At 34.5% G+C, this 15,462-nt stretch overlaps 1 protein-coding gene across 1 annotated transcript in view; it reads left to right on the top strand.

The window, feature by feature from the left end:
• LOC139891060 (alpha,alpha-trehalose-phosphate synthase [UDP-forming] 1-like) overlaps positions 1-12,779 on the top strand; it is a 60,280-nt gene extending 47,501 nt beyond the window's left edge. Inside the window, exons 2-17 of the mRNA XM_071873986.1 lie at positions 6,600-6,995; positions 7,088-7,185; positions 7,566-7,954; positions 8,037-8,151; positions 8,600-8,852; positions 8,923-9,011; positions 9,098-9,146; positions 9,357-9,457; positions 9,565-9,752; positions 9,837-9,954; positions 10,050-10,229; positions 10,691-10,813; positions 10,884-10,971; positions 11,076-11,206; positions 11,921-12,019; positions 12,113-12,779. Coding sequence (XP_071730087.1) covers positions 6,656-6,995; positions 7,088-7,185; positions 7,566-7,954; positions 8,037-8,151; positions 8,600-8,852; positions 8,923-9,011; positions 9,098-9,146; positions 9,357-9,457; positions 9,565-9,752; positions 9,837-9,954; positions 10,050-10,229; positions 10,691-10,813; positions 10,884-10,971; positions 11,076-11,206; positions 11,921-12,019; positions 12,113-12,505 — 2,754 coding nt within the window. The 5' untranslated portion in view covers positions 6,600-6,655 and the 3' untranslated portion in view covers positions 12,506-12,779. The remainder of the gene's footprint in view (positions 1-6,599; positions 6,996-7,087; positions 7,186-7,565; positions 7,955-8,036; positions 8,152-8,599; positions 8,853-8,922; positions 9,012-9,097; positions 9,147-9,356; positions 9,458-9,564; positions 9,753-9,836; positions 9,955-10,049; positions 10,230-10,690; positions 10,814-10,883; positions 10,972-11,075; positions 11,207-11,920; positions 12,020-12,112) is intronic.
• The last annotated feature ends 2,683 nt before the right edge of the window (positions 12,780-15,462 follow it).

The raw sequence follows: 15,462 nt of genomic DNA, 5'->3' as shown, positions 1-15,462 counted from the left end.
GTGCTTGTGTTTGCTTAGACAACACAACCCATAGCCAAAAGCTATGGAACCCGAAGGTTTTCGGGATTTATCGGGAGTAAAGTCTTCTGAAAGTTGTTTCAAAACCGGTGTCAATTGACATAGATTGGCACTTCCGAGTGACTCAGATCCACTCAATTAAGGAAGTAAAGTCTTCCGACTGTTCTACTTGGTACGTATACCTCTTAAGCGTGCCATTTCATTACCCATCATTTCACGATGAGGTACTGTTAGAGGAGAAAGTCTTGAACTTTCAAAACATATTCATTATTTTGAATATGAAATCCTACATGAACAGAACAGTTCATACGTAGGTCACTTTTACAAAAACGGGTGTCAACCGTATGAACGGTGATTGGATCGTGTGGTCGTAGCCGGGCCATGCGCTAGATCGAAAACTTTTATAGGGCGGTCTTCATTGTTTCTCCTAACAAGGACAATGATGCGCCCGACCACCTTATATGACCATACAGGATGTATCCATTCCATCCTAAAGGGAGTCAAGTCTCCCGAACGACACACTTGCTGATTTATTTCAGAAGTTGTAGTCCAGACCAGTTGTAGGGTGACGAAAAGTCTTGAAAAGTCATTGCTATGATCGACTGGAAATCTACCAGGCCTCAACATCAAACAGGGAAACTGGTAGTCAAAGCGTATCTCAATGAGGAAGATTTGCTGGCCAAATGGGAAGCGCACCATGATACACAAAATGTCAGTGATTGATCAGATTCCCAGTGGATAACCTCCGGAAAGGTAATATATCAGCTTTTAAGCCTGATGAACCTCAATCTTTATGATTGACCTAACGGATTAGGTGATTACCTCATAATTATCGATGATATCCGGACGTAATGTGTATCCTCCTAAGCACATTATTTTCTTACCGACATCTCACGATGTTAGGTACTGTGGGAGGCATTGGCTTGACCAATCGCGGAGTAGCCCGTACGGTTCTTTGGTTCGTTGGTTTATCTTCTCGGCTCACGGCTTCCACTTGTATCCATTGTTTTACATATTTGAAGACATTATCAGGTTTGAGATTTCCTACATTTAATTGGATTATCTATTGGGCACACTTTGTTCGAATTATTATTATTGTGCCGATACTCTGTTTGGGGATGTTGGAGATTTTGGGATTACAAGTGGAAGTCGTTTTTGTTGATATGTTCTATTTAAACCGTACCCACGCTAGTTGATTCATTTGGTTATCATTCGTTGGTTCTACTTACACTTATGAAGGCGTTATAATTTGGTAGAAGATATTTTTGAGTCGAATTTGCTTGAGGACAAGCAAGACTCTAGTGTGGGGTGATTTGATATTGCATATTTCTCATACGTTTATCTTAGCAATATCAGTCGCATTTTGGTCCTTTTGGATGCGGTTCGGTTAATATTTGGTGGTATTAATGAAGATTTGTGTTTTGACGTCAAGAGGTGCTTCGGTATAAGTTTTATTGGTTTTCAGTGTGTTTTCGATCTCATTTATCAGCACAGTTTATTCTGGTTCACATTGAAGATTCAAATCATAAAGTTAGAGAGTTTTAAACTTCGTTTACATGGTATGTTTAATCGATCTTGCATTCGGGTAGTATCATTTAACAATGGAGAAGTTGTGTGGAAGGTTGATGGTATTGCAAAGTCCGCGCGCCTTCACGAAAACGGCCATATCTCATTGCTCGTAACTCCGATTGAGGTGAGGTCAGAGCCCAGACGTCCGTATCTCAGAGCTCTACAACATACAATTGAATGTTTGGTGGTTTAATGAGTTAAGAAGTGCGCGCCGCGCATTGGAGTGCGCACCGCGCAAATGTGCTTCAAAACAGATCAGAAAATTCAGATTTTGTGCAGCAGAATTTATTTGGGGTTTGCGCACCGCGCATTTTGGGTCGGCCAGGTGGTTTCCACATGATATAAAAGGCAGTTTTTAACCCTAATCTTTTAGCTTTCACTTTGGACGATTAGGAGCAGCAAAAAGGACGAAAAAAGGTGATTTTTGGGGAATTCCAAGGTCACCAATCCCATCCAATCGATCCATTAACGCGTTGCAATCCTACAAACATTGAAGATTCATCATCATCTTTGGTTGATTCTTTTCTCAAACTTATGAATTATCAATTGATTTTGATTTTATCTTTTAACATGGTTGTTGGCTAATTTATTTATGTTCATCTAGACTAAATACATTGTTGGATGTAATTTTATGATTGATTATTATTTGTTTGATGATTGATAGCTTGAACACTTGATTGTTCTTGTTGATACTTATTTTTGGATTGATTGATAATTGTGATTGTCTAATAGAGAGAGATTTCATTGGAGTCTATTGCAATTGTTCATTAAGTTCTAAGCGTTTAGTTGATTGATTAATTTGGTTGTCCAATTTAGTGACGTTTGTTGGAGTCTATCATATTAAGTGAATTGATCAAACTGTCTTAGATACTTGTGCATTTAACCGGAGACGGTAATGAATCGTAGGAAATAATTAGTTGAGGCAGGGATAGATTGTGTGCAACGAGAGTTGGCACGATTGTTGATCTTAGAGAACCCTAGGTCACGGTTTGGGTCTATCAGTCAGTCAATTTGATTAATCACAGATTAGAGGTCCTAGGCTACAGGGAATTATGTGTCGTGTAATCTAGTTTGAAGTGTTTACTCAAGGGAATTCTTGGTGAACCGATTAGTTAATTTGCAAGCATTTGGCAATTGATCAGGGCGTAATCTAGAAACATCCAACATTTGTGAAGAAAGTCTAGGTGAACATATTTTCATCTTATCGATATCACATCTATTTAAAAACGTTTTATTAATATAAAACACCAAAAACATTGTCTTTACTTTTAAAGTTACTCTTGATTCGGCTAATCGTTAAATAGCCATAAACCAAACTATCTCGTACTTTAAATTTTATTAGATTAACTTTAGTTTATTTCCATTAGTTACAATCTTAATTCTCACGTTTAAACTGTCATTGGAACGATCACGGATTTACCAACTGTATACTATTGCACGATCGGGTACACTGCCCGTTAGTGTGTAGTAATCCTTTTAACCGGTATTTCCTACTTATAAATTTATAGACACGATTTCACACATCAGTACTTGTGTCCATTGTTTTTAAAATAAAGTGCATGTATTCTCAGCCCAAAAATATAGATTGCAAAAGCAATTAAAAAGGGAGCAAATGAAACTCACACATATAAATATTGTATATCGGTTAATAAAGCATTTGCATGTATTCTCAGCCCAAAAATGTAGAGAGTAAAAGGGATCTTATGAAACTCACTGTTTTATATTGATATACAATATTGCAGGAAAGCACGTAGACGCATTGGATATAATAAGCACGAGGTTTGATTCACAAAAATACCCCCGAATATTACCCATAACCTCCTTGGCAATAACCCATATTTTCCTTAGCTCTAGCTTTCTCGGAAACTCGTTTTGAAAAATTACTTGGACAGCACTCCGTCGTAATATTTTATGTACATTATTATTTTTGTATCGCAAAAATAATAACACTAATAATAAAAATAATAAGATTAATAATAATCTTATTATTATTAATAATAATAATAATAATAATAATAATAATAATAATAATAATAATAAAATAAATAAATACGGAGTAAAAATAATATATGTGTGTGTGTGATTTATCTGGCCAAAACTCGAGAATTTATAGCACTTGGCCTGAAATCTGGAGTCATGCGACTCGCATGGAAATGGCCTTCTGACCATGCGACTCGCATGAGGACCAGGGACAGCTCACATTGTTTTTGTCCTAACATTTGTCGACATAATAAAATATAAATATAATATATATAATTTAAATTAATTAATTATATATTATATTAAATTCTCGTGCATAGTTGACTTGTAATTTTTGTTCCGATAAGTCGTACGTTGTCACTCGACTTATGTCCCGGTTCCGGTTTTTCGAACGCCCTTTCGTACGCTGAGAAAACTTGTACTTTACGTTTCGTGAATCGTACATTTGTCAAAATATAGTCTTAAATCATCCATAAAATATACCACTGTAGCAAAGTTACTGTAGCAAAGTCAATTTTTACTGTAGCAATTCACTGTAGCAATTCACTGTAGCAAGTCAATTTCACTGTAGCAAATAGTGATTTTTGAAAACACTGTAGCATTTTGAGTAATGTGGCAATTTGAAAACACTGTAACAAATTAGTGTTTAACTGGTTCATCTTAAACGCTTTAGTTAACTTATCTAAATATCAATTGAATCAATAAACGAATGTTACTATCGTTTATTATATATATGTATATATCTTTTTAATATACATAAATCAGTTTTTAAATACACATTGGAAGTTATTTATAAATAAATTTTAATAATAAATATTTCAACTTATCATATACATTCAAATAGATATTTAAACCAATAAGTTTAATGTACGGTATCAAACAATTAATACATTGTTACCTTTTCATGTTATAGTATATATGTATCTATTTACATATAATTGTTCGCGAATCGTCGAAAACAACCGAAGGGTATTTAAATATATAAAAGTAATTCAAAAATTTTGAGATCCAGTTTTACAGACTTTGCTTATCGTGTCGGAAATGTTAATCATACAAAGATTAAGTTTAAATTTAGTCGAAATTTTCGGGTCATCACAAATGTACTCAATCAAATTTGTATCGAAGATCAATATTTTATTTTCGGGTCTGTGTCAATAACTGTAACAAAGACCGTACAATCTTTTAATCACACGGCTGTGACTCAATTGTAACTCTCATTTATCTTTTGACTTTTTAACCCATCATAGTGGTGCAGTGGTTCACCCCTTTATACTTGTGTATTGGGATGAGGGTGAGAAGGTCTCAAGTTCGAGTCACCTCCCTTAAAAATATTCGTTAGATTTATTTCTTGAAAGCTGGATTGCCCCGGAGAGGTTTTACCGACCCGTATTCAGGATCTAGGTCCGACCTGCCTGCCTATTGGGATGGTTTAAGGTTCGGATTCCTATAATGAGGTTCGAGTTTCTGCGCAAAAGCGCGTGCGGGCGTGACAAATAAGAGTATTCGATGCGAACAACTTACCTTTCAAAAAAATAATAATTAATTAATTCATATTGTTCGAAACAAAATAAAATATAAGGGTGATAATAAATTCAACAAGAATTTTGATAAATCCACTCAAATTGTGCATTATTTGTTAAGCTAGTTGTAACGGGTACAAGAAATGCCAAGATGGGATGATGTGGAGGGGAAGAAACACCATTTTGTTTCATAGGTGTGTGTTGGAAAGAAACACCCGTTTCTTGCGTTTTATTATTTTTTATTATTTTAAAAATATTATTTATATCTCCATTTAATACTTAACTTAATTATATTTTAACACATCATCACAATATTCCTAACTAACATAAAAAAGTAACACCACTAATACTCCACTCACGTCCTACTCATCTAAAAAGTGCAAAAAGGCAAGTGATACCGCTAACCATTACAAATGGTCTTAGCACAGTAGAATATCTTAATAATCGTTATTGGATTTATCAATCCCGAGAATAAAATATTAGGGAGTATATACATAGAGGGGTCGATCTGTACACCACTTCAAATTTGCCATACACCACCAAATTAATTATTTAGACATTTTTACCCCTTCTTTTACACTATCAAATTTATCATACACCACCAAATGAAGGGTATAAATGTCTAAATAATTTATTTGGTGGTGTATGGAAAATTTGAGGTGGTGTACGAATCAATTCCCTATACATAGGTTTAAATAGGAAAATCTGTTGTATAAACTAAATCAAAAATCAAAAACAAAGCCCTGAAATGAGTCCAATGATTGGGGTTTAAACCTGCATGGCTGGCTGGTAGAGAGAGACCTTGTAAAGTTTACACGAGTATCCCTCTTCTTTCTACCACTATGTCTATTTTCTGCCACCCAAACCCACCATTTCTTTCTTTCTTCTTTTTTATCATCTCTCTTAAACCCTTCTTCTATATTCTACGGCTGTGATTGGGTTCCTTCATCTAACGGCCGATTCAACTAAATGACTCAATTTTGGTCAGTCCGTCTTTAATTACATGTTTCTTGAATTAATTTCAACTGGGTTTCGTTAATTAATGAAAAAGCTTGCTCCTTTATTCAGTCTACAGTGTTAGTTCACATGCAATGTCTGGATTCTTGAAGCTAATTCGAGCCCTGAGTTATATTATATTATTTTCATGATCTTTGGCCTGGTGTGTTTCAGTGTTTTTCTGTTTGCCTTTTGTTTGAATTTATTATGTATGTTAGTTTTTATTTAAGTGGATTTAATTAATTAAGATGAATTGTAAACGTGGGGTTTTGATATCATGGACTGAAATAAATCAATAATATGGTAGGACCCCATCCCCATTTGTAGTTTGATAAAATTATGTGGATCCCATTTGTAATCTCTTTCTTTTATATGCCCTTTTATTTTTGCTAATCTAACAATGGTGAAGAATTTTCTGTTTATGACTAAATTATGCTCTGTTTTGATCATTATTACTTGTATTTGTAAGTGTTTAAGGTTTAATGGATTTGCTTATTTTCTTCAAACATAATGTAGAACAACAACTGCTTTGGGTTGGTTCAACATTACTGTCCACTCCTTTTAAGGTTATTATGCCTGGGAATAAGTACAATGGCAACTCATCGGTTCCAACGAGTCGTATCGAGCGGCTTTTAAGAGAACGAGAGCTAAGGAAGATCAACAAAGCTTCGTATGCTAATGAATTTACCACCAATGATGGTTCTGAGTACGAACCACGTGGTGATAATTTTGTCGAACAGTATCTAGAAGGTGCGTCTGCTGCACGTGACGGGTGGGAAAAGCCAGATGGCGGATTATTTACGCAACGGTTATTGGTTGTTGCTAACCGACTTCCTGTTTCGGCTGTCAGAAGAGGTGAAGAGAGTTGGTCGTTGGAGGTTAGTGCAGGCGGCCTTGTCAGTGCCCTTCTCGGTAAGTTTTTATAAATTAAAACTCTGTTTTGAATAACGTTTGTAACGAAGTTTAAGTTTTTATGCATTTAATCTGTTTTGAATGTACTAAAGGTGTTAAGGAGGTTGAGGCAAAATGGATTGGGTGGGCAGGAGTAAATGTGCCCGATGAGCCCGGGCAGAGGGCATTGACAAAAGCATTGGCTGAGAAGGTATTTTTATTATTTTTTTTAGGTGCGGATTGTTTTTTAAGATGTTTTTGTCTGAAGAGCTGTGACCATGTCTGTAGAGAAGATGTGGTCTAAAGGTCTGTATGTATGCTGGATAGTGAAGCCTGTTTGTTTTTATGTTTGCAAAATAACCTAATCCTATTTGGTAGACTAAGAAGCATATTTCCAAATAAGATAGAATAAGACATTATTTTATTTTATGTTTAGAAAAACAAAGAGTGAGAAAAACGTTTATATAGGCGCGCGGACATAAGACATAATAAGATCTACAGACTTAGAAACAAACAACACCTTTCTTTTTTTATGATAGAATAGAAGATTGATTAAATGGTATTGATTATGATGACTTACAATTGCTGCAGAGGTGTATACCGGTGTTTCTTGATGAAGAAGTTGTGCATCAGTATTATAATGGTTATTGTAACAACATATTATGGCCTCTTTTTCATTATCTTGGTCTTCCACAAGAAGACCGTTTAGCTACAACGAGAAGTTTTCAATCTCAGTTTGCAGCATACAAGAAAGCAAATCAGATGTTTGCTGATGTGGTAAATGAGCATTATGAAGAAGGTGATGTTGTTTGGTGCCATGATTATCATCTTATGTTCCTTCCAAAATGCTTAAAAGATCATAACAGCAACATGAAAGTTGGTTGGTTCCTTCATACACCTTTCCCGTCTTCAGAAATTCATAGGACGTTGCCGTCTCGTTCCGAGCTTCTACGTGCGGTTCTTGCAGCAGATTTGGTTGGGTAATATTGTGATTTTACCCGATTAAAAAGCTTTTATCTTTATATGTTAGAACATGTGTTAATTAACTTGACTTGTTTTCAGTTTCCATACGTATGATTATGCAAGACACTTTGTTAGTGCGTGTACTCGTATTCTTGGACTCGAAGGCACTCCCGAAGGGGTAGAAGATCAAGGGCGATTGACTCGAGTTGCTGCGGTAATATTAAGTGGACTATTTTTTTATTTTTTATTTTCGCTTATTAGAAAAAAATAAAATAAAAAGTTATTAAGTGGACTATTGTAATGTCTACCCATTTATGTTGTGTTATATGGGTGTGCATGGTACGTAACCGGACCAAACTAGTTCAGTTCAGTTCTGTCCCGAGTCCCAATTTGCAACTGAAAGTCGGACCGAGGACTAGAGCATATATTTTCTGTTCGGTTTGGTTTGTGTCGGTTCGGCTTTTTGGTGTTGTTTTCGGGTTTGCTCCGAACCGAAAACCGAAAATTTGGCAAAATTTGGACCGAGGACCAGATCGAAATAGCTCTGTTCGGGATCGGTTCGGATCCTCGGTTTTTCCCGGATATGCACACCCCTAATGGGAAATCCCACACTTACATGTCTCTTTTTATTTACATTTTTTTTTGTTTGTCTGGGAATATAGTTTCCGATTGGGATCGATTCAGATCGATTCATTCGCGCACTCGAGAATCCACAAGTACAAGAACATATGAAAGAATTGAAAGAAAGATTTTCTGGTCGAAAAGTGATGTTAGGTGTTGACCGACTCGATATGATTAAAGGAATTCCACAAAAGATACTTGCATTTGAGAAGTTTCTAGAAGAGAATCAATATTGGCGTGATAAAGTCGTGTTGTTACAGATTGCAGTTCCAACAAGAACCGATGTTCCCGAGTGTAAGTTTCGTATACGTTATCATCATATTTCTTATATTTTTTCTCGGTTTCTGATAATCTGATTTTGCAGATCAGAAGCTCACGAGTCAGGTTCATGAAATTGTTGGCCGAATTAATGGACGGTTTGGGACACTGACAACTGTTCCCATTCATCATCTGGTTAGCCTTCCTTTTTTAAATTTACAGTCATATATAATGTATTTCATATTTTTATATTTTCATGAATATTTGCTTTTTGAATGCAGGACCGATCTCTAGATTTTCAGGCTTTATGTGCACTATACGCTGTTACTGGTACTGATCTATGGTTCTGTAAAATCTTATACTCCATGTAACAAAAGTTGGGACTACATGTTTTTACATTTATTCACACTACAATAATTAATGTTCAAACTAGAGTGCAAGATTATTCGCATATGTGCGACAGTAGGATGTAGTTGAATTCTCAAATAAGCTCGTTAAAGTAGGTAATATGACTGTCTTCCTTTTTTTTGACATTGACAGATATTGCGATTGTTACGTCTTTGCGGGACGGAATGAATCTTGTCAGTTACGAGTTTGTTGCATGCCAAGATGCTAAAAGAGGGGTTCTGATTTTAAGTGAGGTAACTATGAGTCCCATTGTGTATTTCTGTTCTTTATTATTTAATTTAAATAAAATATAAAATATAGATATGGAGATTTTATTATATAAATTCTTGTGTACATGTAGTTTGCGGGTGCTGCACAATCGCTTGGTGCTGGTGCTATTCTTGTTAACCCATGGAACATAACCGAAGTGGCGGCTTCAATAGGCCAAGCTTTGAATATGAGTGCGGAAGAAAGAGAAAAACGTCACCGTCACAATTTTTTGCATGTCACGACCCATACTGCTCAAGAATGGGCGGAAACGTTTGTTAGGTATATGTTTGACCTCTGACTTTGACTAATGTTCTACCTATGACTTTGACTAATGTTTGACCCATTCGGACTACAAAATTGTAGTGAATTGAACGATACAGTAGTTGAAGCACAACAGAGGATAAGACAAGTTCCACCACCGCTGCCAGTTGAAGAAGCTATCGAGCGTTATTTGCAGTCAAGTAACCGGTTAATCATACTTGTAATGCTTTCTATACATCTTTATGAAAACCAAATTAATATCTGGTCTTATCGTATTTATAATTTTCTCATGTTTCACATCATCAAAAACGACAGGGATTCAGTGCGACATTAACTGAACCAGTCGATACTCCTGATAGGCGTGGTGGTGATCAAATCAGAGAAATGGATCTTAAATTGCACCCAGAATTAAAAGAATCACTTATAAAGCTGTGCGATGATCCGCAGACAACCGTTGTTGTTCTCAGTGGAAGTGACCGAACTGTATTGGACGAGGTACTTTTTAATTACAAAATCAACTTTGCTCAAGTTTTTAACCACACATTATCGAGGTCGGAAAAATCACGAGACAGAGTAAGTCGGTCAGGATTTTGAAACGACTAGTCGGTTGAGTCGGGGTCGAGTTGGACGTTGACTAATTTTGACTTCTAGTAATATATAAATTTAACATATTTATGTTACACAGAAATATGTCAACTATAAATATTTCAATAGTAAGTATTTCAAACATATGTATAGGGCAAACGTAAACTTTTGACCTAACTTTCACCAACCATTACTCAGACCCGACTCAAACAGACTTTGACTGACTTTTTAGTGTTGACCGACAAATTAGACGTTTTTGGGCGAAACGGGGCGGGCTAGTCACCTGAACTACTAGTCTGCTGAGACGGCCACCGCAACACTGCACATTATTATCTTTTTTATTCTTCTCTGAGGTATTCTTTAATTCCTAGAATTTTGGTGAGTACAACATGTGGTTGGCGGCTGAAAATGGAATGTTTCTACGCTCCACTAAAGGAACCTGGATGACGACTATGCCCGAGCATTCAAATATGGAATGGGTCGACAGTGTAAAGGTACTTTTTACTTAAGGGATACCTAATTTTTGGATCGTTTTGGATGTATAATATTTATGCCAAATGACAGCATGTCTTTGAGTATTTCACTGAAAGAACACCTCGATCGCATTTCGAGCTCCGTGAAACGTCACTCGTATGGAATTACAAGTACGCAGGTAATGCACAAATTCCCTTCTCCAGGTTCCATGTGATCCATCAAAGAGTATAATATTTTTTTTTTCTGTTTTGGTTGCTAATTGTTATGAAAATGGGAACTTAGATGTTGAATTTGGGAGGCTTCAAGCCAGAGACATGCTACAGCATCTGTGGACAGGCCCGATATCTAATGCATCGGTTGATGTTGTACAAGGTAGCCGCTCTGTTGAGGTTCGAGCAGCTGGTGTAACTAAGGTGAATGCTATCTTATATCTTGTATCTTATTCCTATCCTATCCTATAATTTATAATAACAATGTGACTATTATTTGTTATTCCATGGTAGTACCATTTAAAAACATATCGACCAAAAAATCTAGTTTTGCCAGATGTGGCAAAATGGACACATCAAGACAGGTTGGTTAGCAGTCAAAACATGAAACTTAGTACTGGTCGGGTTGGGGTTACCCGAAACATATTTAATAATAAATACATAAGTTCGCAAAAAAATTAATGAAGTCGTACCATTTGATTACAGAAGCTTTAGTAATGTATAAGACTTATGATCATATTGTCGAAAAATAAAATAAAATAAGGAAAATGATTTTGGAGGTCTTTTGCTTTGAAAGTAAACCTTGGAAGGTTTCAACCTATCCAATTTGACCCGTGTTCTTTTATACCAATTTTATGTTTTTTATCTGTTTTGTTTAACCCGCTAAAGATAACAGATAGTCTGCTACGTAAGGTTAATAAGGTAATTTTACATCATTCATAATGTTAATTCAAATTGATTATTAAATAGGTCATTGTCATTTAGAACCAACTCCATTCAAAACATTTGAATTATTGAGATTGTGAACCATTCAACGCTAAATCATTCATTTTTATTTATCAAACGCACCCTAAATCAGTTAAATGTCTACCTCTAATGTAATTACACATTCTAATCCATTTAAAACATCTTTTACAGGGTATCACGATTGTTCGTATATTAGGAGAAATAGTTCATAGCAAATCTATTTCATCTCCAATAGATTACGTCCTATGTATTGGCCATTTCCTTGGGAAGGTATGGTATATCACATTAAACATGTTGATAATAACACTTCCTAATGTTCGACACACGTCATATGATTTTAAGTAACCTATCGTTTTCTTATAGGACGAAGATATTTATACTTTTTTCGAGCCAGAACTTCCTTATAATGGCATGGGCCTTCCGAGACCCAAACTAAATGATTCTACTAAGCTTCCTGGTGACAGAAAGGCTAGTAAAGGCGGATCAAAATCATCTCAAAAACAGAGTTACCAACGACCTCCGCAAAGTCCAGATAACAAACGAACGATTAACAATAACAGGAATAATAATTCTTCTGAAAACGGTGGAAAAAGATCATCCGCGTCACCAGACAAAGTGTCGTGGAACGTTCTAGATCTGAAAGCAGATAACTATTTCTCGTGTGCTGTAGGACGCACACGTACAAATGCTCGGTACCTGCTACCGACATCGGATGATGTGGTTTCGTTTCTGAGAGATCTTACTCAAGCTTCTTAAAGATTAGTTAAGCTTAAACCCCCTTCATTATTATTAGTATTAGTTATATTATAAATCAATATATTCGGGGTGTGACCTTTTGTTTTAGATTTGTTACATTATTATTAAGATCATGTTTTTAGATAGTGATCGACTTTTGTGTTTCCATAAAAGGGAGGATATTATTAATTACATCACAAGAATATACCTCTGTGCACTATGTATTTGTGTGGTGTATATGTACCTTGTACATGTGAATGAATAAAATGACAGCTATTGGTGTTATTGCATCTGAAAGATGATCAATGGTAGTGGGTGATAATAATTAATGCCTTTTTTTTTTTTTTTGGGTTCGTGTCAATTGTAGATTTGTTGATCCAAGTTCATCCCACGTTAGGAAATTTAGTACGTGCTCTGTAGTAGTACTAAAAAGTAAAAACGTCGGTGTTTTAATCAATGAGAGTGGTTGAAAAGTTATGGTTTCAAACTTAAAAATTCTTTTGGTAAAAAAATATAAAATAATATTTGTTATAAGACAAATATGTATCGCCGACAACTTTTATGTATATGATCAAATGCATTTAACAACTCTTAACTATGTAAAGTATGTACAGTAGATTTAAGCACTATAAATAAGCCTCATATGTATGTAAGTTTTGTACAACGAAGAATATCAATATACTCTCTTCCTCTCTTTTATCTTTTAATTATCAATAGCCTAAAGTTAAGAACCAAACCACTAAAGGTAGTTATAAGCCTACTGAATTATAACACGTTATCAGCACGAAGTGCTCCGTATAATCAAGGTTTATCTAAGTAAGCACAAATCACTAATCAAGGTAAGAAATTCTTTAACGATATCTTCTATTATTTATTAGTAAGGTAAATATTATTATCATCATAACTAATATTTATATTTATATTATATATGGTCGGTTATACCGCCTGAATTATATTTCTGTAATCTAACTATTATTAACTTCACTAACATCTATATTTATGTTATATATGGTCGGTTATGCCGCCTGAATTATATTTCTGTAATCTAACTATTATTAACTTCACTAACATTTATATTTATGTTATATATGGTCGGTTATACCGCCTGAATTATATTTCTGTAATCTAACTCTTATTAACTTCACTAACATTTATATTTATGTTATCTAACATTTATGATTACTTATGCAATTAATCATTATTTATTTCATGCATACTAACGTTTATTCTTAAATTTATTATTTATGCATAATATGTTTTTTCTCTTAATCTTTGTATTTATACTAAACGTATTTATACTAAATGTATTTTATATTAATCATATTTATACTAATAAAATTCTTTTATTAAAATTATTATTAATATAATGAGTACATAACAGTCGTTAACGTCAACTGACGACGTTACAACGGCTATATTTTTCAAATATAAAATAAACATCTCCGTTTTTCACATTTTCACAAATCAATCTTCATTTTCTCAGATTACCACTCTCAAAATTTTTTGTAAAGATGATTCACACAAGGATGATTTTTCCTATTGTATTGATCATATTAACTATCATCATTGTTGCTAATATACCACCGGGTGAACCTATATTCTATCCTGCCTTTGTGGTTTTATTATTTGTAATCATACTATTATTCTGTTGTTTGCTACTTATGAATTTAAAATGATTCTAATTTCATGTTGTTAGAAATTGATTATGATTATAATTTATGTTGTTCATCTTTCTGAAAATAGAAAATGTCAAACTTATCAAAACTTGAGTTTGATGCCCTAGACGTATCGGGAACAAACTACACATCATGGGTCATGGATGTAGAAATAAATCTTGGATCATTGGGTATTCTAGAAACTTTAAAAGAAAACAATACTTGTTCTGATCAAGATAAATTAAAATCAATTGCTTTTATTCGCAAACATATTGATATCACCTTAAAACATATGTATCTCACTATCAAAGATCCACATGTTTTATGGGAAAGTATCAAAAGTAGATTCGATAATCAAAAGAAAATATTACTCCCAGCTGCGAGGGAAGAATGGAGAAATCTAAGGTTCCAAGATATTAAAAAGGTAAGTGAATACAGCTCGGCCAGGTTCAAGATCCGTTCAAAGCTTCAATTCTGTGGTCAAGAAATAAGTGATGCTGATATGATGGAGAAAACTTTCTCCACAATGCATTCTGCAAACATAACTATACAAGAAAATTTAAGATTGCAGAATTACAATTTTTTTTCCAAACTTCAAACTTATCTCTTAGTTGCAGAAGTGAATAAAGAATTACTGTTGAAGAATCAAGAATCTCGTCCTACGCTAGCATTCCCTGAAGCTAATGCTATTAACAATTAACAATAATAATAATAATAAAAAAATGCAGCTGGACGAGGACGTGGGCGAGGTCGTGGTCATATTGGCCAAAACCATCATCATGGAAATTACCATAACAATAATAAAAATCATAACTATGTTCGAAATCACCCTTATGGTAATGGTCGTGGTGGTGGTCGTGGTCGTAATGGTTACGGTGGTCGTAGTCGTGGACAAAGAAATAACAATCCACAAAATTATAAAGTTCAACTACCATACAATCCCACAAATCATAATGTTGAAGGAAGTTCTTCAAAGAATATTGAAGATTCTTGTTATAGATGTGGTAAAATTGGACATTGGTCTAAGAACTGTCGAACAAATCAATATTCTGTTAATCAATATCAAGAATCCCTAAAGGAAAAAGGAAAAGAGGCAAACCTTGTGGATGACCTTGATACAAAAATCACTGAGCCAACAAGTGACTACTTTAATGAATAAATTTTCTATTATATGTCCATATCAAATAAATCGATGTAGATTTACGATCTATACCATATTTACTTTACTATATGTTTCCTTATTATGTACTTTCGTTTATAACATATTTTGAATGTAATATATTGATGAAATATGTACTCATTATTTGTTTCTCATATTTTGAA

Source organism: Rutidosis leptorrhynchoides, chromosome 2 (genome assembly GCF_046630445.1).
Source record: "Rutidosis leptorrhynchoides isolate AG116_Rl617_1_P2 chromosome 2, CSIRO_AGI_Rlap_v1, whole genome shotgun sequence".
Classification (NCBI taxonomy): Eukaryota; Viridiplantae; Streptophyta; class Magnoliopsida; order Asterales; family Asteraceae; genus Rutidosis; species Rutidosis leptorrhynchoides.
Note: the sequence above shows the minus strand (reverse complement) of the source record. Positions and strands in the feature narration are given on the sequence as shown.